Below are 25,067 nucleotides of genomic sequence, written 5' to 3' on the forward strand. Positions count from 1 at the left end.
GTTTTTAAAACTCCCATTGTTGCTACTTGCTACATAGAGGGATGGGGAGAGGAGACAGTTGTAGAGTCCTTATCGCACCTGCTTGTGTGCCTGGGCCCACCTTATATTATTTCTAAGTATGTTTGAATTATTTTTATTTTTTTAACTATTGGAACAACAGTGCATACGCAGACTCTAGCCTCTACCTACAGAATGAGATGTGCATTTTTGAAAATTTAGCCTTTTAGAACTGAGAATTCACTTTGCACATTGGTGAAATGAAGCCACTGTTGAAACATAATATACCAGCCCTTTAACCCTTACTACAAAACAGTACGGGGAAAGGAGGTGAAAAATACTGTATTCAATTGAAGCTGCAGGAAAATTTATCAAAGAAGTTGAAATTTGAGACATTGGATTTAACTCTGTTTTTGCAAAAATTACCAAGGATGTTTTTACTAACCATAAGTAATGTGGTTTATATCTCAAAGTTTGTATCTGAAAACCTTCAAGCTGCATACTGCACACTAACAGCTTTGGCCGAGAGCTGGGAAGAGAACCATCAGCGGAATCACCAGCACCACTTCCTCAAGAAGCCTGAGTTCTCCTGAAAGTTTCATATCCAAGTCCTTACCTTGCTAAGCCTGTGAGACCTGACAAGATGACTTTCTGAGAGGGTTGGCCGCAGATCAGTATCACAGTATATCCGTCACAGATGAAGAAACTACATACAGCGCATGGATCAATGTAATTCATTCAAGGCCATAAAAATCCTCCAGAGAGTGTTACAAATCCCTTGTAAATGCTTCATTTTGTGTTTGGATCTCATTGCATTTAGCTAAGAGATGGGGAGGAAGTCTTGTAGTCAGAAAATTTCCTACCACCAACACATGAAAGGCTCAAAACCTAAGTTATTCCAGCTAAGGTCAGAAAGACTAAATATCTTAATGACAGAAGGGCTTCTCTTGGACAAGATATTTCTCTTCTCTGTTCAGACCACCCATTCTTTTCCATCACCTTGACATCATATTTGAATCTGAAATTTTGTGGATTTCCCACGTTCTTTGTGTCCATTAATAAACCTCTACTGCCTCTAAAACACTGACCATATACAACTCCATGGGTATGTCTACACTACAGAATAAGGTCGAATTTATCGAAGTCGGTTTTTTAGAAATCGGTTTTATATATTCGAGTGTGTGTGTCCCCACAGAAAATGCTCTAAGTGCATTAAGTGCATTAACTCGGCGGAGCGCTTCCACAGTACCGAGGCTAGAGTCGACTTCTGGAGCGTTGCACTGTGGGTAGCTATCCCACAGTTCCCGCAGTCTCCGCTGCCCATTGGAATTCTGGGTTGAGATCCCAATGCCTGATGGAGCTAAAACATTGTCGCGGGTGGTTCTGGGTACATATCGTCAGACCCCCCGTTCCCTCCCTCCCTCCGTGAAAGCAAGGGCAGACAATCGTTTCATGCCTTTTTTCCTGAGTTACCTGTGCAGACGCCATACCACGGCAAGCATGGAGCCTGCTCAGGTAACCGTCACCGTATGTCTCCTGGGTGCTGGCAGACGCGGTACGGCATTGCTACACAGTAGCAGCAACCCATTGCCTTCTGGCAGCAGATGGTGCAATACGACTGGTAGCCATCCTCGTCGTGTCCGAGGTGCTCCTGGCCACGTCGGCTGGGAGCGCCTGGGCAGACATGGGCGCGGGGACTAAATTTGGAGTGACTTGACCAGGTCATTCTCTTTAGTCCTGCAGTCAGTCCTATTGAACCGTCTTATGGTGAGCAGGCAGGCGATACGGATTGCTAGCAGTTGTACTGTACCATCTTCTGCCAGGCAGGCAAGAGATGAGGATGGCTAGCAGTCGTACTGTACCATCTTCTGTCGAGCAGCCATGAGATGTGGATGGCATGCAGTCCTTCTGCACCGTCTGCTACCAGCCAAAGATGTAAAAGATAGATGAAGTGGATCAAAACAAGAAATAGACCAGACTTGTTTTGTACTCATTTGCTTCCCCCCCTCCCCTGTCTGGGGGACTCATTCCTCTAGGTCACACTGCAGTCACTCACAGAGAAGGTGCAGCGAGGTAAATCTAGCCATGTATCAATCAGAGGCCAGGCTAACCTCCTTGTTCCAATAAGAACAATAACTTAGGTGCACCATTTCTTATTGGAATCCTCTGTGAAGTCCTGCCTGAAATACTCCTTGATGTAAAGCCATCCCCTTTGTTGATTTTAGCTCCCTGAAGCCAGCCCTGTAAGCCGTGTCCTCAGTCGCCCCTCCCTGCGTCAGAGCAACGGCAAACAATCGTGCATCTGAGTTGAGAGTGCTGTCCAGAGCGGTCACAATGGAGCACTCTGGGATATCTTCCGGAGGCCAATACCGTCGAATTGTGTCCACAGTACCCCAAATTCGAGCCAGCGAGGCCGATTTAAGCGCTAATCCACTTGTCAGGGGTGGAGTAAGGAAATCGATTTTAAGAGCCCTTTAAGTCAAAATAAAGGGCTTCATCGTGTGGACGGGTGCAGGTTTACATCGATTTAATGCTGCTAAATTTGACTTAAAGTCCTAGTGTAGACCAGGGCCATGTGTGCTACTGAGTCTACTCCACTTCTGCTAAAATCCTCACCAGTACTTTCATATCCCGCCTTTTTTACTTCCATATTTGAAGGTCCTTACATAGCCCCTTTCCCCTAAGAGTGAGGGATGGTGGGGGGCAGACAAACCATTATAGTACAAATCCTATGCCACTTCCCCTCCCCTGAATCAATGTCATATCACCTTCCTCTATACAGACAGAATGCACATCTAGTAGTAGTCTCCCACATATTGCCACGCTCATTATGCCAAAGGACCTTCTACACACATGGAGGAGGGGCTGGATTTGCTTACTGAACAATAGCAAAATACACTAAATAAATACTATGAAAGAATCCAATCTGAGAAACCCTTGTTCACATAGCCATGAAATTTGATAAATGTATTTAAAATATTCACTACTGTTCTCATTTCTGAAAGCATAGCCTTAAGCCTACTGACATTTCATGGTCTGTTAATACAGAACTCTTTAAATATAGAAAAGTACACATTATACATTAAAGACTATGTAGACTCATGCATAATTATACTGTATCAACCTAGGATTACTTAATGGTGCAAATTATAAATATTGAATATTGAAGACTATTGCCATAAAAAAATACCACAAATTACATAAACCTATATCTTTCACAGTTAAATTTTGTTATTAAGTAAAATCACAAATACAATATAGTACAGAAGACATACATGTCTCATGCTCAGAACTTCCCTTCTGAAACTTTAAATCATAACTCATTCCAGGTTATAATGTAGATTACAAGGAAGGTTTCAATCCTGCAAATACTTAAAAGACATGAGTAATTTTACTTACGAATAATAACACTGGAGTAAATTGGAGTTTTGTGTGGGTAAAGTGAGCCAGTCTTGGCCTTGAGTGACCACAGATGTAATTATGTAGGTACTGGTTATTACTCTGTTGTTAAAGTTTGGTTCAATGTTTCCACTTAAAATAGAGATTCTTGGATTAAGTGTAAAAAAATAGTGTTGATGCAATATTCAGATTCAGAAATTAAGCACTCCGAAGTATAGAAATTCAAGACTTAAGCTTACTCCCAACATTAACTCAGCAAAATTACACATCGTATACACTTTATGGTGTATTTTAATAAAAAGCAATGATACATTATTATTTACAGGTAGCACTGAGAGCAAGAAAAGAAAAATAAAAAAACTACTACTTCCTAAAAAACCTTAACTTTTGAATTTTCTGACATCTGAGTGCTTGATTTCTCCACCTCATTTCTTTATACCAGCATTTTCTTTTCCTTTTTGTTTTTTTAAAGGAATAGCACATTAATATATAGATATAGATTTGATTGGTTTGGTGTGATTACAGTCCAATAAAACTTGTAAATTTCTTGAACTAGACCAGGATTAAAGTCAGTGCAACTTAGCTAAGTTTTTATTTAATGATGTTGCTACAAGTGAGAGGAGAATTCTTTATAAAGCTAATTTATCATACACCTGTGTTCCCATCACTTGCCTACTAAGCCATCTCCCCATGACTTAGTCTAATCCAGCGGATCTCAACCAGGGGTCCGGGACCCCCTGTGGTGCCGCAAGCAGGTTTCAGGAGGTCCGCCAAGCAGCACCAGCATTAGACTCGCTGGGGCTCAGGCCAGAAGCCAAACTATTTATTTTTAATTATTTTTTTAAAGTTTCTTGTTCATTGTGCCTGTTCTTCTGTCTGATACTTGTATCAAAACAAAAGTTACTTCTGGGTTCCCAAACAATCTTACATGATTATCTCAAAGGAAGTATATGCTAATGAAAAATAAAAATGTTACATTTATTTCATTTGGTGCCTAGATTCAGAGGACTGGTATCATACCCCACTGTGCAGGGTTGTAGGCTGAAAGAAAGGGAAACAAGTTGAAAACAGAGGGAAATAGTATATTCCAACTATAGATTCGTAGATTCATAGATATTAAGGTCAGAAGGGACCATTATGATCATCTAGTCTGACTTCCTGCACAATGCAGGCCACCGAATCTCACCCACCCACTCCTGCAATAAGCCTCTCACCTATGTCTGAGCTATTGAAGTCCTCAAATCATGGTTTAAAGACTTCAAGGTGCAGAGAATCCTCCAGCAAGCGACCCATGCCCCATGCTGCAGAGGAAGGCGAAAAAATAGTATATTCCAACTATAATTTTAGGGTGCATATTTCCAATTACTTTTTTCCAATTTGAGCACTGATAAATTGAATACAAGGAAAGTTCTACTAAATATAAAATGAAAAGGAGTACTTGTGGCACCTTAGAGACTAACAAATTTATTTGAGCATAAACTTTCGTGAGCTACAGCTCACTTCATCGTCACGAAAGCTTATGCTCAAATAAATTTGTTAGTCTCTAAGGTGCCACAAGTACTCCTTTTCTTTTTTGCGGATACAGACTAACACGGCTGCTACTCTGAAACCTAAATATAAAATGTTACAGTTAAACTATCTCCCACTTAGATAATATTGGATCCTTTTGGGGGAGTGGGTGGAAAGGGTATTCACCACTTTTTACCTCTCTTTATAACTTGGATAGAAATATCATTTTAAATACACCACAAATAATCTATTCATAGAGTTGTAACACCTTGTGCTAGGAATGTATAAATGCAAGAAATGCAGAATTGGGCCTACGTATTAGAATGCTACCAAAGTAGTTTGAAAAACATTTACTATGGATATTAGATAATCTATCATTGAAAAGTAGGAGAAAAAAATCCATATGTGTTTTCTATTTCTCTGTTGCATGGCACATACAAATATACATATTTCATGCACGCAGAGACACAATTCATTTGTACATGCAGTCATAAACAGATAAATTGTTACTGAGGATTTTTACAAGACCTTCTGTTACAGAGTTTTACATGAAATACTGTGAGCTTGATTCTGCTATTACTAGCAGTGATGTAAGCCAGGAGAAGCTCCAATGAAATCAATAGACTCATACTGGTGTGAAACTTGTGTACATGAGAATAGAATCAAGCTCATTGTATAAGGAAAATATATATATATATACACACACACCTCTACCCCGATTTAACGCAACCCGATATAACACAAATTCAGATAGAAAGCGGTAAAGCAGTGCTCTGGGGGGCGGGGCTGAACGCTCTGGCAGATCAGCGCGTCAGCATGTCTGGCTCTGACATGCTGCTCTGAGCAGTGTGTTAAGGGTGCCGGGTTGGGGCCAAGGAGTTGAATAAGGGGCAGAGGGTCTCAGGGGGCGGTCAGGGAACAGGGAGCGGGGGGGGGGGGTTGGATGGTTCGGAGGTTCTGGGGTCAGGGCAGTCAGGGTACAGGGAACAGGGGCATTGGATAGGGCGTGGGAGTCCTGGAGGGGCCTGTCAGGGGTGTGGATAGGGGTTGGGGCAGTCAGGTGACAGGGAGCGGGGGGGGGGGAGGAGTTGGATCGGTCAGGGGTTCTGAGGGGTCAGTCAGGGGGCGGGAAGTGACTATTAATAACGGAAATGCTCAAGGCCAAAGCAAGTTCAATATAACACAGTTTCACCTATAACACGGTAAGATTTTTTGGCTCCCAAGGACCACGTTATATCAGGGTAGAGGTGTATTTTTATAAATATTTAAAGCTTGATCCACAGACTTCCACTGACTTCAAAGGGGTTTGGATGAGGCACTTAGGTCAGAGATCCTGAAACAGTTCAAAAAGTATTAGACTGTGGTGAATACAATACCAGCAGTTTTACTATACTGGTGATAAAAATAAAGCAATGGAAGTAAAATCCCCACATGTGAGGTCTCAGCACCCTGCCCTCTTACACTGTGTAGATTTCAGTTACGTATGGAATTATTATTCAGATGACTCTATTGAATTGTTTTTGAATTATGAAATAAATAGGAAGCAGGGACTTTAATTACAACTGCATTTTCTAAAGTGCAGACTGATACACATCAATTGGGGAAATCTGGCTGTATTTAAGTCAATGAGAGTTTTGCCAGGGACATCAATGGGAACAGGATTTCACTTATTATACACTAGCAGTGTACTATAATTATAAGCTATGTTTATGTTCTCTGAGCTTCAGTATCCATATGTAGTTTACACCTTCAGCTTTAATAGGTTTGTGAATGGAACAATTACATTTCAGTCACTGAACAACTTAAAAATAATTATGTCACCATAATTATTCAGATTAAAGCATTACAAAGAGACCGTGCATTTTAGTCATTCTTATAACTAACAAGCAACAACCGGAATCAGACCTACAGTACCTTCTCTTGGTATGATTCACAGAATCATAGAATATCAGGGTTGGAAGGGACCTCAGGAGGTCATCTAGTCCAACCCCCTGCTCAAAGCAGGACCAATCCCCAATTTTTGCCCCTGATCCCTAAATGGCCCCCTCAAGGATTGAACTCACAACCCTGGGTTTAGCAGGATTCTCTACCTTATTTTTACAGCCATCTTAAAGAAGGGGAACTAGTACCAAACCTGTCCCATGAATTCTTAGTCTTTAAGGTCACCTACCATGTCAGATACTAAGTGGTATAAAATGCCTTTTAGCAACCCAGAAATGTTTTGTTTAAACATCTTGACAGCCTATATTTTTAGCAACCTACCCCCAAACTTGATAAATTCGATATCATCTTCCAGGATTGGTCTTGATAGGTAGTGCTTTTACCCCAAAGTCAAATAGATGCGACATACAAGTTCAGTTTTAACAGACAGGAAAACAAATAAAGGTTGAGCATTCCTCTGTCTACACATTGCATAATCTACTAAGCCAGTATACCTGAATCTGAGCAGGCAAACGTTACAGCGCCTCATCTCACCGGCTAACTTTTCTGTAAAACAAAAAGCTGCTGCAACTCAGCAGTCATCTACAAAAATAACCCCAACAGCTTTCAGTTTGTTTCACCTGGCTACAAAGCGTTAAGGAGGAAATCCCCCCCCCATCAAAGCAACAGAGCCACTGCAAAACCCCTTCATCTCAGCCGCTCACATCACAAATAACTGTCTCGGGAGAAACTTTTCCAAGTGGCACACAGAGGCAGAGTGACAGAAACAGCAGATCTGTGTAAAACACGCAGATGACCGACTCTCGCTCGTGCCTAGGCAGAGCAGTACAGAGACACCCCCTCCTCCCCGCTCCCGGTGCGCGGCTATGTGGTGATACACGATCCTGGTGCGTGTCCCCCCCCCCCCCCCCCCTTGGTGTGTCTACCTGACGGAGTGTAAGGGAATGAGCAATGCCAGTTACCGGGGAGCGAGCGCCTTTCTTGCAGAGCGGTCCCCTGAAGACTCCTTTAATGCCACGGTAGTGCCCGTTGCTGAGATGCCTGGAGCTGATGACCAGGTAGCACGCCATGCGGGTCCGGACGGGCCGAGGACGGGGCAGGGGCTCAGCCCCGCCGTGCGCTGCTTGCGGGGGGGAAACGCGGGCTGGCCCCTGCTCAACACCAGCAGGAGCAAGTGCTACCCCCGCTGGGGACCCCGCGGGCGTGAAGCGGCGACGATCTCTCCCCCAGCGCCCGCCTTACAGCTGCCAGCAGCAGGATGCGCCGAGGGCAGCAGCGGCAGCCCGAGCGCGGCGAGGGGAGCCGGGAAGCGGCCAGTCCGCATGCTGTTCCGCGGGGCTCCGGCAGCTCCGCCAGGAACCAGGGCAGGGCGCAACTTCCAGGCCGGGGGCGGCACCTCGCTAGCCCCGCACCCCCCAGGCGCGGGCACCGGCAGGCGCAAGCCAGGCGGGGGTTTCTCCGCGGCAGCCGGTCCCCATGGCCGGTCCCGCCGCCCGGCGGGGCGCTGCCTGCAGCGGGCTGGCTCCGAGTCCTGGGCACCAAAGTCCTTCAGGTGCCGCCGCCGCTGCGGCCAGCGCCTTAGCGCGGGGCGGGGCGGGGCGGCGCCGGGAGAGCCCCTCAGCCGGCCCGCGAGCGAGGCAGCAGGTGGGAGCTGCCCCTGGCCGCTGCGCTGCCGAGCGGGCTCGGAGCAGCAGGGACAGCGGCGGGAGAGGCGCACACGGGCGGGGGCAGCACGGCCGCGGCTGGCCCCTGCGTAACGCGGTCAGCCTGCGAGGAGCCCCCGAGCGCCGGCACCATCCTCGGCCCAGCTCCTCTGCTCAGGACCGGCACTGTCCTCTCAGCCGCTCCCTCCGTGCCTGTCTCTCCGCCCCCCTCTCACTCCTTCCCGCCCCCCTTCCAGGCTGAAGGCAGCCGCCACAGCTCCCCAGCTGGCTAGGACTGAGCTCCTCAAGCCCCCCGGCTGCGTCCAAGGTATGGTATCAAAGGGGGACACGATGGTCTCCCAGCCATTCCTACCCGATGAGTGGCGCTGAAGTGCAATGGGGCCCTTCCCTGTGAAGCAAACCAGCCGGGAATCAGGCTGCTTGTGGGGGGGTTGGACTCGGGCTGCTTGAGACGGAAGGAAATTCCTCTCTGCAGCCACCTGGTGTAGTAGCCCGGGCCCCCGCAGCCGAAATTAGGCTTTCTCCTTCGCCCTGGCTGTACTAGGGAGGGATGAATGATCGCCGTCTCCCAGCAGCCGAGAAAGGAAGAGATTCCTGCCACTGTTGACTAGAAGCGCAGATTTACAGGGGACAATGATGAGAGAGGCTAAAGTTGCACGTGTCTCACAGTTGAGCAAACTGCCTGGAAATCTTCCCAACTTCTGTCTCTGCCCTTGTCATGATTTCCTTCCGCCGGCCCCCCCTCCCAAAAAAAAGCTCACGAGTTTAGGTGGGTGGTGTCACTTACAACCTAAATAATTTACATAGTACTATAAGCATGAAACGTTTCCTGCATTAGGCAGCTAAAACAGGTTGTCACTTTCCTCTTTGCACGGTACACTCACCATAAATCTCCTAGCTTGCTATGCAACCTGAGCTTCATTTCATCAATGGATAAGCATTGTCTCTGCAGATGAACTATAATTCAGCTAATTCATTAAAAAATAAAGCACGAAGTGTTAGTAATTACCTGTAAGTTGCATATTTGTTTCCAGAATAGTGTTCTATATTTTATATATCCAGTATAAGTAGAAACTGCTTAGGAATCCTCCTTTTACAAACCCAATAAGATCCTCTGTACTTCCAGACATAGTGAATTAAAGTAGTAAACCTGGCAAGTTCTAGTTTAGGAATCTGAAGGTATATATTTCTTTTGCACAAGACAAATGCTGTAATAAGGATATCAAAACTTAGAAGATCATATGGCTGTGACAGTTCAACTGTCTTGCTTTGACTTTCTCAATTAAATAGTGTTGATAAGGTATTCATGTACTACATAATCTTGATTGAACATACTTGAAAACATTTCACGTACTGTATCTAACACTAGATTTAATATATAGATATATACATACATACACATATATACACACACCTAGAGAGAGAACAAAATAGGGCTGACAGCCTTGCAAAATGAGTCTTAAAAGGCAACTTTAGAACATAAAAATTAACTATACAGAAACAATAATATTCTACATTTATGTAGTGTTTTTCATCCTAAAGGATCCTCTATGTTTTTTAAAACTATAGGCATAGTTGAATTCATAGAGAATTATTGAAATTAAAGGATCCTGGGGTGAAGAGTGACAATTAATCACCATACTGTCAGTTATTGGGGGTGTGGGTGGGGAGAAATGCTGGTCAAGCACACAAGTAAAAATGCTATATTTGGGCCCATTAATATTTATATATTTTATATTGGGAAAAGTGACTTGAGTCCATTAATATTTTTATAAAACAAACCAGACTTTGGGACCAAATTGAATTGCATCTGAAAACAATGTCCAAACTATCATTGACTTTAATGGAAGCAGGATTGAGCCACTGTTTTTTAAGTTTCAGAGTAACAGCCGTGTTAGTCTGTATTTGCAAAAAGAAAAGGAGTACTTGTGGCACCTTAGAGACTAACCAATTAGTTAGTCTCTAAGGTGCCACAAGTACTCCTTTTGTTTTTTAAGTGTGGTTCTACTATGGAAAGTGATATGTGCAAATGGTAGTCTGTTACCCAAAAGGCCTGATTTCTGTGTTAACTAAGAATGACATCCTTTTATGCTAGTGACAGAAATGTTTTTACTATTTTTCTCCTGTTAGCACTCCATAGCTAACAGAGCTGTGAGAGTGAGCCAGAAATTATTCTTTCTATGATTTATACAGCTGATTAACAGAATTGTTAACCACATTCCAATGGTAGAGGTAATTCTTCCCTAATTTATTTCTTTGCAACCCTATTTCAAACAATAGCATTGCAAAGATGTAACTTTAGGTAGAATTTTGGCCTGCAGCTTGACTTTCAGATGCAAGGCTGAGTTTGCAGATCTGGCAGTTAGAAAAACATCTTTCTCAGCTGTGAACTGAGTAAATTTGCTTTGTGTGTCATTTATATCATGGAGAATCATTCTCATTTTCCAGATCATGAAAGCAATTTAAGGACCCATCTGAAAGATCCACACAGAAGGCCAGATTCCTTCAATCCATAAAGTGCCATGAACAGCCTCCCACACTGTGGAAGTGATGCAATTCCACTGTGAAGTTAAAGAGAGGATGTAGAGCAGTTCACACCTTTTACACCCCAGAGACCTGTACTCTTTCCACTCTAGAAGGCAGAGGGGTTTGGTGGGTGGCAACGACACAGCTGGATTGGCTAACCCATACCACCTGCTTAGGGAGCTACAGCCTTGAACATGTAGCAGTGGATGTGCAGTAGCTTCACGGCCTGGTAGGACAGGGAGAATATTTTCCTCGTCAAACCTCACAAAGCTTGGCCAGTTCATTCCCCGAGGTTGTGTGTAAGGAACATGTTTGGCCACAGAGTGGAGTGCACAGTACTCATTTTATCCACCTGGGAAGGGCTCAATTGACTCTGCTGTATTTTGATAACTAAAATTCATTTTAGGCTCATTCCAACTTGCAAGATCGGGGAATAATAAATATTACTAACTGGATCTATTTTATGAACAACTTGGTAGATACAATCATGAGGAGACTAATAGTTGTTAAATGGAACAACTAGAAATTGTCAGTCTCTAAACAGTACATCAAGGCTGTGGAGGTACTATGCCATCCTTTCACTAATCACAGGTAATCCAGAATTTTGATTCTTAATTATATTCAAGATACTTTATACTGTCTGGGCCTAATTCTCCACTGCCTTGGACCACATGTTGTCATTTCTAGCTGTGTAAATTGGTGTAAAATGCTACTATTCTGCTTTGGTAACATTTTACACCCACTCTATGCTCCCTTTGCAGATGTGTAAGTGACTTCTCAAGATGCAAGGAAGCAGGGAATCAGGTCATCTGTCTGTAATGTTAATTGGAATAATGAAATGTTCTCCAGCTCATCTGTCCACTCAATTTACATAAGGTTGGTATTATTAATAAGTGCACTTAGCATTTATTACCTTGAAATTGCTTTATAAACATTAATTAATCCTTACAGTCTCTTGAGAGGTATTATTATCTCCATTTTACAGAATCAGATCCTGAAATCCCTATTCAAGCAAAAGTCTCATTGAAGTCAGTTTTGTCTGAATAAGGAGAAGCTAAGACAGAAAGGTTTAGACCAAAATTTTCAAACTTATGTCTGAAGTTAGCTACCTACATAAGTGTTTATCTTCACTGAAAAGTTAACTCAAGTGTTGTTCCCAACTCAGATTCTATCCACACACTTTTAACTCAAGTTAGCTGGCCCCTTAGGAGCTATTGGCTAAATTCCAAGTGAACACAATTCATCAGCAGCTAACATGATCTCTCTGCCATGGGGATGCAGGCTAGTTCCACTCAAGTGCCACTATTCCTCCAGTGCCTTCCCACATTTCCTTCTAGTGCCCAGAAAGGATAGACAAGTCCTCCCATAATTCCCTGGGAAAGAAATGAAAGAGCAGCTCAGTTTAAAGCAGTGCAAAGAATGCCCCCCTGGGATATGCCTCCAGAAATCTTTAGTGCCATACCCGAATGAGTACAGTGAGAGTGTGGCTACACAGCTTGAGTGTTATTTCAGTGTGGCAACTCTCACTCAAGTGAGGCTAACTTGAGAGAGTTAATTCTACAGTGCAGTCATACCCTAAAAGTGATCTGATTTTCATAGGTGCTGCTCTCCTCTAAACATCTATTAAAGCTTTAGGAACCCTGAACTTCTGAAAATTAGACTACATACTTTGGTGCCAAAATATATCTGTAAATGCTTGACTTTAAGCAGCCAAGTTTGATAACGCTGGCCTAAAGTACATGTTACCTGCTGCCACAGAGGAGATAAATATTAAATCTGGGATTAAAATGTTTGAGTTCCTTGCAACTAATTGATGCCCATTACTAGACCATAACCCCAACACCCTTGTATCTATATATTTTTAATATCCTTAAAACAGTGTAGATAAATTAGGTTGTTTTATTCATTGGTTACTGTGGAAACTGACATCACTTTACCTTGGGTGGAGCATTCGGAAATCCACAAGTGCTGACTAGTCAGTTTATATATTATAGCTTGCAATTCATTCCATAGTTGGTAAAATGCCACACTCTGAATGGTGGTTGCGCTAAAGCAGGAGAGTGGTAGGCCCATTTTCCTTATTGGCCCCAAAATCCCACTGACTTTGAGAGGGGTCAGATGTAGTAATTTGTGTAGCTGACTGAGAATTAATTCACCCACTTGAGCTCTAACTCTGCTGTGACATGGAATCTTTTCTGTGGCTTTGGGCAGCCACTCTGCATCAGTTTCCCCATTATTGATAAAAAAAAAAGTGAGATGGTACTTGTTTTACTCACAAGGCTACTGTGAGGACTAGTTAATTAAATAAAAATTTTAATAAGGAAAGTGTTAAATATTACATAGGTAATAGCCACTCAAACTGACCATTTCTTAACCAGCTAAGTACTGAACAGTTAATCATCTATAATTTTCAGAAGAATGCTGAATAAATCCCTTTCACACCAGTGAGCAGTTCAGTTAAGGACTCCACAGCAAAAGCCCAATATTTCCAGTGGGTAAGAGTGTCCACTGATATCATGACCCTTTCCTTTAAGAAGTAGTATTCATTGGTTTCTCATCACTGTTAGTTGTGCTGTGAATTAGGAAAAGCTAAAGAATAATATGTAGCCACTGGTGTGAAAATTGTAGAGAATGACTCCAATGTTACAATTCGGTCCTATCTTTATAGCAAAGAGGTTCTTTATATAAAGATCAGATGTGAAAGTGATGAAGATGTAGTAATGTTTTCATACACTTGCCAGTTTAATATGTTTTTATAAATATTTAATACCTCAATCTCTTTATGAAGAACGAACATACTCTTCATTTCAATATATCTCTTTATATTACATTTGCCTAATAGTAAATTTTATAAAGAAAAGTTCATTAGACAGACATCTGTAAGAGAGGTAACTCAAATTTTGATTTCTCTGTGATGGTCTTTACTCTGTTCAGTCTCCTTGTATTTGCAAACTATAGATGTGCTGATGATCTGGATATCGAAAAACTGCATAAAGCTGCTTTATTATATTCTTGTCCATATGAATGGGGAACTAGAACTGAATGTTAAATGCAAAACAACTCTATTAAAATGACATTAAAGCTTAGATGTAAACAGAAGGAAAGGTTGTCTAAGCTGTTACTCTTAGCTCTCCCATATTATGCAGAGAAAGAAAACTGTGGAAGTACAGGCGAGGCGACATCTCCTCCTTATTCCAGGAAGACTCTGTCAAAGAGTTAAATTAAAATCAGGGTATATTAACCAGCACACCTTTTAAATCTGGTGTTAGGCAGGGGTGTGTCTTTACCCCTGCACTCTTTTTTTGGGCAATGGATTTCATAAGGTAGCATTCCATCAGCTCCATAGGCATTAAAATTGGTGATTTCTTGCTCTCAGACCTTGACTATGCTGATGACGTTGCTCTTTCTAGTTTACAGAGCCCCGATAGGTTTTGCAAGGTACTCCAGCTAATGGAGGAGGAGTCGGCTAACGTTGGCCTACATGTTTTGTGGTCAAAGAGAAAGCTGCACCCATCTAGGATCAGATCCACACATGACTCCAATCTCTTTGAATAATCAAACTGTCGAAGCAGTCTCCAACTTTTCCTATTTGGGTTCTCTACTCACGAGTTCCTCCAACCCTCACATGGAGGTTCTCCACCGGATTGGCATCGCAGCATTTGCCATGGGTCGTTTAAAACCAATAAGGAGTCAACATCATCTTGGCATGACAATCAAGTTCAGGATCTATTCAAGCTGTATCATCTTTGTACTGTTGCGTAGTTGTGAAACATGGACACTATGCTCCTCAGACTGGGCAAACTTGGAGGCTTTTCACACAAAATGCTAATGTCATAAATTGAGCATAAAGTTGAATAATTTCATTTGTAAGGTAGATGTTTATGGTCACTCCAGTCTACAGACTACTGGGGCTATTGTCCACAGTTGGCTTCTTACACTTTTCAGACATGTTGCGTGCATGCATGGCGCAAAATGTTCCAGCGAACACCATTTTACGGGTGGCTTGTAATATCTGGGATAAAATTCTACCAACCAAGGGGTGGAGGCAGCACATAGGTGGACTCCCTATTACATGGATGCATCAAGTCTGCTCTGACATTGGATTCTTAGCCAGGGCAGGTAGGGAGCCTGCCTTAGCCCCGCTGCCCCATGGAGCTGGCAATCCCGTGGGCTGGATTGAAAGCCCTAATGGCCAGATCCAGCCCACGAGCCATAGTTTGCCCTCCCCTGCGCTAACAGATCCTCTCTGGGGCCAGAACTCCCTAACCGTTCTACAGTGGAGCAAAACCTGCCTACACAATAGAATTATGAAGACTTCCCTCCTTTGGATTTTTCCTAGAGGTAAGGGCATTCGATCTCCTCCTCTCCTGGTATTATCTGCATTGATATTTATGTTACATGGTCAAGATGTCACATATTCATGTATCTGCCCTAATATTCACAATATTGTCCCCATTGACTGGCACTGTGTTTTACTTTATCTTGACATTTTAGTCATCATCCATGTTGCCCTGCCATCAGACATCCACAAATTGTCCACACACATAAGTTAGTTTAAAAGGGTACCGCCGAAGGCTCAGGGGACTGTGAACTGGCCGTCGTGCCTGTAAGGTTTATGAAGGACTCAGGAGTCATGTTTGCCAGTAAAGAAGGTGCAGCACTTTTTATTAAGTTCACAAGAACGCAACTCAGGAAAAGGCGTGGAGAAGTTGGTGGAGGAAGAATGCTGAAGATGCAAAGCACATGACTTTTCTGCCACTCCTGTGGCAACAGTTCACGTATATTCCAGCCACAGGAAGCAAACATATCAGTGAAGGGGGACCATCCACTTCTTTATGGGTGGGCACTTCACATGGCAGTTCACCAAGTGCCTCTGGCCAGAGGCCTGAAAATGAGTAAACAACTATTTAGTATGAACACAATAGGAGAAAAGTTAATGTAAAGTCTGCTAAACAGCCACTAATAAATCTGGCTTATGTCTCTCGCCCTCAGCCAGGAACGGACAGAGATATTTTAAAATCTGGAATCAATATACAGCCAAATATAATGTTCTTTATTATGAAAAAGAAAAAGGCTTAAAATGGCCATAAATCTCCATGCCTGTTTATTTCCTGCTCTCTCTCTCCCCCTCTGGAGTGCTCCCCCCACAACCCTGTCAAAGTACCTTTGGTATTCCAGTCCTTGCTTCCCTTTAGCAGTGGCTGTCAATCACACTGAACTATCATTTTGGGGTTGGGGGCATGATATTGGCAAACTTCCACTGAGGACTACATTTAATCAACAAAACTCACATCCACTAAACTAGATGTTTACTCAGGCACCACTTGGACTGCTGCACGACCTACAGCATCTCTATATATTTCTATAGATTTTATTATGCACCACCAGGAGACCACGGTGTTAGTTATGCACGTATCATGGTGACAGCATTTTATCAGTAGTCCTTGATAGTTCATCAGCAGACAACCTTTAAAGAGCTTTTACAAAGAAAGATATCGCACACCAGAGAAATTTTAGGTTGACAGCAGTTTTGCCAGTTGGCGTTCTTCATAATTCTGATACTAATTGAACATGAATATCCCTACATTATTAGTTGTCTATGAAAAAATAGTTTTAAGATTCCTTATTCCTGGATCATTGTAGAATGTCATTGTACCTTGGAGTAGAACAGGGGAGGAGACAGAATTTTGCAATGATGTAAACATTTCAATGATAATTGAAAACAGAAAAACAAATGAGTGATGAGATCAGTGTGTGAAATTCTCCTCTGAGCAGAGGGCTAGAAGAAGAACAGCTCCCCTGTAATTCCAATTTACAACCTCAAAAGATGGCTTAAGTGGACTTCTGCCGGCTTCCTCACAGTGGTGAATTTCACATTAGGTATATTACAGTGACAACTTGCTTTGTGGCCAAGGGTGTCACAGTACTGAAGAGCAAAAGTAAAATAGATGCTTAATTAAATATAAATTCAGTTTTTATTTTTGCAGTAATTTTGGGTTCTAATTATAACACTATAATTTGTAAACAACACATGCTGAGGTTTTGACAGTGAAGTTCTGATGAAACACAGTGTACACATTTTAATTACATACAGTTCTAATAGAGTGAGCACTGCAGCATTTCTGTCATCTTTGAAATGGTAACAAAATGAAAAAAAGTTTTTGAAATATGAGCGTGAAGGTAATGAGATCAATAAATGTCAACTAGAAAAAGTAATCACAACTCTGGAGACTCACTAACCTTTCTACAAGTTCCAGAAATAATAGACTAGCTTGGGATGAGGAATTCTTTAACCATGAGAATCAGATACAATTAGAAGAGGAAAGAGAACCAGGTGAATTTAACTAAATAATTATTTTGTTTTTCTCCTAAGCTCTTCACTAGTCTAGACTTCTGTCTACTCTGGTCTTGAAACCCAAAAGTGTAATGAATAAACATATATGGATAATTTTATTGTCAGAAGTAAAAAGGAAATAGGAGCGTAGCATTTCATATTGAGGGTATGTTTCTGCTCCCATTGAGGTAAATACTAAAAATCAGCTGATCTCCATAGAAATTGTAGGTTCTCAGTACACCTCAGGATCTGGCACTAAATTGGCACCTAAATATAATTTATGCAAACTCAGTATTTGAAAATGAATTAAATAAAAATTAGAAATTGTATGCTATGTTTTAATGCCCCGTGGTAGGATTTAACTTGAATAAGAGAAAATTTAATATTCAAAATGTTAGATTAGATAATATTTGAAATGGGAATATTGGTATTTATTTAATTTTATTAAAATGTGCAAGTGGCATTGAACCTCAGGTGAAAAAGCAAAGAAATAACATTTTGTTAAACCTATGAAGAAAGGCAATAAATTCCTCAACATGAGGCATACAATCTTCTTGAAAACATTAACATTTAATGAAGGAACGTTCAAAATTCACTAAGGATTTATATTACAAATAGATGGATTTCAGGGAAATTTACTTAAAAAAAAAAAAGAAAGGAACAGAATACACAGGAATCAATCCATAATGTAGATAACTTATTAGAGAAGCCCTCTTCTCTTTTCAGAGTAGCAGCCGTGTTAGTCTGTATTCACAAAAAGAAAAGGAGTACTTGTGGCATGTTAGTCTCTAAGGTGCCACAAGTATTCCTCTTCTCTTTGTATCTATGCTATTGAGTCCCACCACATGGTGGTGACAAAAAGGTAGACTGAAGCAAGTATATATTCTCCAAAGGCCTAGGGCCAACTTAAAGGTGCTTGTAGGACAAAAACAAATGCAATTTTTATTTATCATCATTTTCATTAATAAAGTTACTTCTAAATGCTACTGTGTGCATTGAACCTGCCTTGGGACACTGCCAATATATATTTCAATTCTACTGTGCTTGCCAGAGATGATTGTGTGAAAAGCATTCTGCAGATTATGAAAGAGCTCAACATAGAAGCACACACAGTACATGAAAGTGGGATTTTCAGATTCTCAGTTATATCTCTTTTCCCCCTCAGAACATTTTCCTGTTAGAATCATAGAATCGTAACGCTGGAAGGGACCTTGATAAATTATCTAGTCCAGTCCCCTTCACTCATGGCAGGTCTAAGTATTATCTAAACTGTTCTAATTGTCATATGTCCAATTTCCTTACAAAGAACCAGGTGAAAACATAGGCCCCAGTCCTCCAAACACATACTTATTTGCCTACCTTTAAATATTGAGTAATACCATTGGCTGCACTGGGACTATTCACATGAGTAAAATTATGCACATGCATAAGTCTTTGCAGAATTGAGGCTTTAGATTGGGAAGAAGATGTGCAGCTTGTAGGCAACCTGAACCATATCTAATATCAAACTAGTTTCATGCTGAGGTACTCTGTTTTCACTGTGGGACCTCAGAACAGAGAATTATGAAAACAGGGTAAATATGTTCTGGAAATCTGTGATTATTCATTTCAGAGCTAAATAAAGCTATTTTCTCTTGCTCATATTTGCTTGTCAGGTGGCTTTTAAATACTCCTGGCCAGACACTGCTTACATGCTCTTCTATGTTTCTCACACTACATGTATATATTATATATATGTTTTATGTGGGAGAGGCATGGTCAGGGCAAAAATCACAGTGCTGTACCCACGGACAAAGCTTATGCATGTTTTGAAGTCCATATGCAGACACTGTGCTAAGTACAAGAGTAACTTATAATTCACGTTTGAAGATGTCAAGTACAGAAGGCCGTGACAGTGCAAGGACTGCATATGTGAGCAAGCAAATGAGGGAAAACATGGTTGATGGAGAGGGCTAGCTTTACTATTGAGCTGTGTGTTTGCCTCACTGGCAATATGTGGGCAAAAACAGAGTAGTCTCTGAAGACTCATGGTAACTCAAGAAGTACCCCCCTCAGGCCAGGTCAATACATGGACTGTCTGCAAAATATAGATGGTGGGCCAAATTCAGCCTCACCTCAACTCCATTGAATTAGATGAGCTTACTCCATGGATGGATGTGGCACAATGCTACATGAAAGATTAATATGTTGTGTGTTCCCTTATCAATTAGAAGCAGGAGGAAGTTCCCTGGGATAGTACAGTGTGCCACTGTCAGTGTTACAGGCTGGTTGGCTGTTAAGGAATAGTTAAGACGTATCCCATAACTCAGTTTGTCCTTGCTCTCTAGCAGAGCTGGTCAAAATTTTATGAATTATTTTTTCACCCTTTAAAAAAAAAAAAGCCCTTTTCAACAGAAAGACTTTTTGTGAAAAAAATGACTATCAGACTGTTCCATTTTTTGTAAAAATGTGGGCCTTTCATATATTTTTGATATTTTTTCCCAAAATCATTGCAATGTTTGGATTGTTTGTTCATTCACCAAACAGCAGGCTTTCTTGTGTTCCAATATTGTACCTATTCTTAACATAATCTCTCATTTACATCAGTGGCCTTTATCCCACTCTGACCAAGTCAGCCCCTCTTCATATTCCTCCATTGGTTCCCTCTCAGCTCCTGTATCTTGTATAATTTTCTCATCCTAGGGCCTGACTCCCAGGTCTGGTAAGGCCATTTTATGCCACATTAGTGTCCCAAAGAGACCAGAAAAGTCCAGTGGAGAATCCTCCCTGAGCAGGGGCAGTCTACTGACTAAGGCTGCTCTGCTACCTCCTGTGTTCTTACCAGCCCCAGTGTAAAGGGAAAGGGGAGGCACCTAATGCCACTGGTAAAAGACAGGGTTGCTGCTGTACAGGCCCTAATCTGTGCCAGGATTAGGTGGCCTTGAATCAAGGAACTGCAACCAGCCTTCCATCCACATTATCTCAGCTGCGCTCAAAAGGAATGGAGAGCAAATAAATGACTTCCCCATCTCCAGTTTACATTTCTGATTAAGTTTCCCCATCCCACTGACCCTGCAGAGATGGGGAGAGAGCAACTGCAGAGCTAGTCAATAAAGGCTACTCTGACATAATCAGAAACTCATCCCATACACATGGCTTGTTTCCCTCCATGCAGGGAGATAAAGTCCATAGTGGGCAAGGAGTACAGTCTGTCTGTGAGAATCCATCTACTCAAGCCACCTCTTGTGCAGGAGAACACTGGCTCTGCTTGGAGAGGGGACCTTCTCAGCCACAGAGCTGGCTTGCCCCCTAAATGGCATCCTTTCTATATTCAAAACACACTGCTTCAAAGCAGCATTTCAGAGACAGAACCTCAAAGAGAAAACTGTTTGTCAAAACCAAATCAAAAGTGATGTATCTGCCCCACATTGAGCTTAGACCTTCAACCGATAACCTAGTCTGTAAGAGTCTGAACTGTAGCGTCTGTCTGAATTAGAAAGAAGAAAAGAACTGGTTATCTTCTGTGTTCTGTATAGCACCAACCATAAGGCTCTCTTCCGTGGAGAGTGCAAAGCTTCTGTTGTCATGTGGCACTCACCCAAGTTGAACAATTGCATTTTAAAGCAGAGAGAGGTGTTCACGCAAAAGCACACACACACACACGTTAAATCTGTATCTGTGCTAGTAGTCAACTAAGGTAACTGAAGAAGTCTGCTTTGATGTTTTAGCTTTAAGAAATGTTATTTAATAGTGCAATGGAATTATGTTAATCGAGAGTGTCTGCTGTGACAGGTATATATAAGTAGTTAGAATTCTGGAAGCCTAAATACTATTATTTATTTACAGTATGAACAATCACTTTATAGAAGCACCGTGCCTCCCTGACTCCTTCAGGAAAGGCAAGTTCTTTCTGCTGTCAGCCAGGCAGAATGAAGGGGTCAGATGGAGAAAGGACAGCCCTAGCTGACAACTGCAAAATGGAATCTGAGAAAAGTCAGAGGGGTTTTGCCCTACTAAGCGTTGTGGGATCAGGTCCTATACCTAGGCAGATCTGTATAATCATAATATTTTTGGATTTAATTTTGGGAGAGTACTAAAGAAGATCAATTCCTCAAGTTTACCACAAGATGGAGGCACTGTAACTGTCAACCACTCATTAAGCAGTCAGGAAGATGGTGGGTGTTGTACGGAAGACTGCAGGATTTCACAGAATGTATTTAAGAATGCATTCTAAAATAATTATGACATTGCCATTATTTTATTATTAACACATTTCAAATGAACTGTGGGTCATTTTAATATATCAGACCCTTGGGACTGAAATTTGCTACACAGAATACATTATTTGAAAATGTGATAGCTTCAGATTTGCATTTCTGGCCAAAGACTAGAATTAAAAATATCTGTAAATATTGATTCTGCATCTCAGATCTACCAATGTGGCTGGACATGTAAATTCTCTTGATTGACAAGCAACAGCAATCAATGCCAGTGTCAAATTGCTGGCATTTTCCATTCTTCATATGCTTTCCACATCCAAGGTGATTTCCCCCCCAAACTGAGCAACCTAGCACTCAGTATAAAATATAATAGAACAAAAAGCAAGTTGTTCTCTGGTACAGAGATGGTGCTGATTGTGCCGACAGATTTTCGTCGTATGGCTTTAGGCAACGCATCCATGATAATGTTTGCTTGAGCTATCAGCAGATTTTGACACCAGTCAGTCAGTCATAAGGTACAGGACTATTGACTTGCCTATGAGACTTGGATGGAACGGACAGAGTCAAGTCAGGTGGGCTACAGTTGTTTTTCTCTGACAGAGCCCAAAAAGTTGTAATGAGGAGCTGCTCCTCTTCCCTAAAAGCTATCTAGAGTGGGATTACACAGGGCTAAATCGTGTTTTCCTCTCTCTTGATCTATATAAAGCCACTAGAGGAAATTGTTAGACCCCATGTATTACAGTGCTATCAACCCCATGCTGTCCCTCCCTTCTTCAAGAATGAACAATATTGTCTCCTAGCTGTTTTACCGTTTCAGCGGGTGGGGGTGGAATTTGAACTCTGGATGAAAAATAGCTGGCTCAAGATGTACTGGGATAAAATAGAGAGAATACTAATCAGAAAAGGAAAGTATTTTGAGGATCTGGTAGAGGGCATCTGCTTGCCAATAGTTAAGATAGTGTCTCAGGGCCCTATGGATGCTCAAATAAACTATAACAGCTAGAATGTGGCTCTACCTAGCTAAAAATATTCACTCCTTGCTTTGTCTTGCAGACCTGGGCATAGTGATCCATACTTTTTGTGTTCCTAGATTAGATTACAGAAACTGGGAATGGGCAACAGGGAATGCATCACTTGATTACCTGTTCTGTTCCTTCTAGGGTGACCAGACAGCAAGTGTGAAAAATCGGGACGGGGGTGGGGTGTGGGTGTGTGTGTAATAGGAGCCCATATAAGAAAAAGACCAAAAAATCGGCACTATAAAATCAGGCATCTGGTCACCCTAGTTCCTTCTTTCTGAAGCACCTGGCATTGGCCTCTGATGGAAGACAGGATACTGGGCTAGATGGACCATTGGTCTGACCCAGTATGGCCATTCTTATGTTCTTGATTGGGCTACAATGTGAAGGCTATTTGGAAGCTGCAACTGCCCATTATGCTGCAGCCAACTGATGAAAGATAAAGAATAGGTGAGAGAAAATAGCACCGATGCTCTGCATGTTCTCCTCACCCAATTCCAATTTCTATTTAAATTATATTGGGCTAACCATACAATAGAGGAATATTACTATGAAAATTTTGAGTTCAAATAAATACTAACATCAGTTGTGCTTGCCTTTTGTGTTCACTTTCCCACAAACATTAGAGCACTCCAGTTTTTCTAGCACAGTATCTCTTGATTTCTGTAACTAGCCAACATAACACATTTCTAAGTCTGAATATCAGACAACCACAATATGGTACGTGTGCTATTCAAACTGAAAGAAGAGATTCATGAACAATTCTGAAGAACAACAATTCAAGAATTTCAGTATCTGCTCACTAGCATTTTGCAAACAAACATTGGAGGCAAAATTGTAAATCATTCACCTGCAGTGTCATGATCCTCAGAGTACCTAATTTATCTGGCACAAAGTGATCTTGGTGACCGCCTATCTCTGCATAACCGACTGCCACAGCTGTGGCTGATGGGCCCCAGTGTGGGCCCCAGAAGCTCACAAATCTAGGAAACAGAGCAGTCTCACTATGGGGTCCTAGGCTTTGATTCCTGGATACAAGAGATCAGGATGAATGCAATTCTTTCCACTTTTATGATCCAGTGCAAGATTCATATGTTTGGTCATCCCTTCCCCCGTCCAAACAGTAAAATGGGCAACAACTTCATCCTGGCAGACAACCACCAAGATAAATCCTTCAGAGTTCCTCAAAACAATCCCACTCCATTATACTAAGTTTATGCTGATAGAATCATAGACTTTAAGGTCAGAAGGGACCATTATGATCATCTAGACTGACCTCTTGCACAACGCAGGCCACAGATTCTCATCCACCCACTCCTGTAACAAACCCCTGACCTATGTCTGAAAATTCCTTCCCGACCCCAAATATGGCGCAGTTTCCTGCCCCTGAACTAGGGTATCTACTGTCCCACTAGTAACCCAGAGAAGGGTAGTGGAGAGGAAGGGACTTGGGCCCGCCCTCTACTTCAGGTCCCAGGAGCCCTAGGGATAGTGGTAAACCACTTGAACTAGTGCTTCCTTCCCCTGAGCTACTTCCCTCTCCTGATCTTCAGCTTGTGGGGCTTCCTGCCCTCTCTCTCTGCACAAGCCATGTGTCTCTTTACCTAGGGTCTTGCTCTTCTAGCCAGCCATGGCACTTCTCCAAACTCTCCTCTACTTCAACTCCTTCCCCTGGCTAATTGAAGCAGGGGGGTTTTATCAGGTGACTAGCTTCAGGTGCTCTAATTGGCTTCAGGTGCTTTTAATTAAATCGATAGAAACCTTTCTTCCCTCTACAGGGAATAAGGCTTCTCCTCATCCTGGGACTTACATATCTCTCCTATATCACTCTCCTGCTGCCTTCTGGCCAGGCTGTATTACAGCTTGTCTACACGGTGCATTAGCTGGGGTATAAATTCTAGTATGCACTAGTATGTCATGCACTAGCTGTCTGCGCGGATCCCCTGCTGCACACTAAAAGTTCTCTAGTATGCATTTATGTAGTTCCATTTCAAACCGTACTATGTCAATGCACATTAAGGAACTTTTAGTGTGTGCCAGCGGGGTCCACAAGCATGGTTATGGCACATCTACACTACAAACTTTTGCCAACATAAGTTTCATCAGCATAAGGCTCCTGCAGTTAGTATATCACTTGTCTGTGTTCATGCTTGGCTCCCTGCATACTCAGTGCTTGTTTTGATGCACAATGAAGTGCACCGTGGCTAGGTATCCCAGTGTGCAACTGTCCACCATACTGCATGCACTGTCTTTTGTGAAGTTTTGGCAATGCATGATGGGGCAGAAACAAGTTATGCGGGGTGACTGGGATGGCAGGGTCAAATTCCCCATCATGTAACTTTCTCCACTCCATAATGCCATCTCATGCCCATAATTTTTTCACCTATTTTTAAAATCCCACAAACCTGTGCAGAATTTGTCCCGTCTACCATCGCTGACAGGGCATGGAGTCTACACAGCTCTGCACTATTGCCTTGAG

The 25,067-nt window shown here is 42.2% G+C and overlaps 1 protein-coding gene and 2 long non-coding RNA genes across 6 annotated transcripts in view; 1 reads left to right on the top strand and 2 right to left on the bottom strand.

Annotated features, from left to right (window-relative positions):
• Positions 1 to 8,719, bottom strand: part of ZNF804B (zinc finger protein 804B) — a 353,090-nt gene extending 344,371 nt beyond the window's left edge. Inside the window, exon 1 of one of the 2 annotated variants that reach the window (XM_048836951.2) lies at positions 7,809 to 8,719. In XM_048836951.2, coding sequence (XP_048692908.2) covers positions 7,809 to 7,916 — 108 coding nt within the window. In that variant the 5' untranslated portion in view covers positions 7,917 to 8,719. The remainder of the gene's footprint in view (positions 1 to 7,808) is intronic. The other variant, XM_075125868.1, reaches the window with a different exon arrangement.
• LOC142071201 (uncharacterized) lies at positions 7,819 to 15,345 on the top strand. Its single transcript, XR_012667243.1, has 3 exons — positions 7,819 to 7,904; positions 11,798 to 11,912; positions 14,447 to 15,345. It is a non-coding gene; the product is annotated as an uncharacterized LOC142071201 (long non-coding RNA).
• A 488-nt stretch (positions 15,346 to 15,833) lies between these two features.
• The window catches only part of LOC125631407 (uncharacterized), a 159,255-nt gene continuing 150,021 nt past the window's right edge, over positions 15,834 to 25,067 (bottom strand). For all 3 annotated transcript variants that reach the window (XR_007354943.2, XR_007354942.2, XR_007354941.2), the window contains one exon: positions 15,834 to 15,921. This is a non-coding gene — a long non-coding RNA (uncharacterized LOC125631407). The remainder of the gene's footprint in view (positions 15,922 to 25,067) is intronic.

This window comes from Caretta caretta, chromosome 2 (genome assembly GCF_965140235.1).
Source record: "Caretta caretta isolate rCarCar2 chromosome 2, rCarCar1.hap1, whole genome shotgun sequence".
NCBI classification, from domain to species: domain Eukaryota; kingdom Metazoa; phylum Chordata; order Testudines; family Cheloniidae; genus Caretta; species Caretta caretta.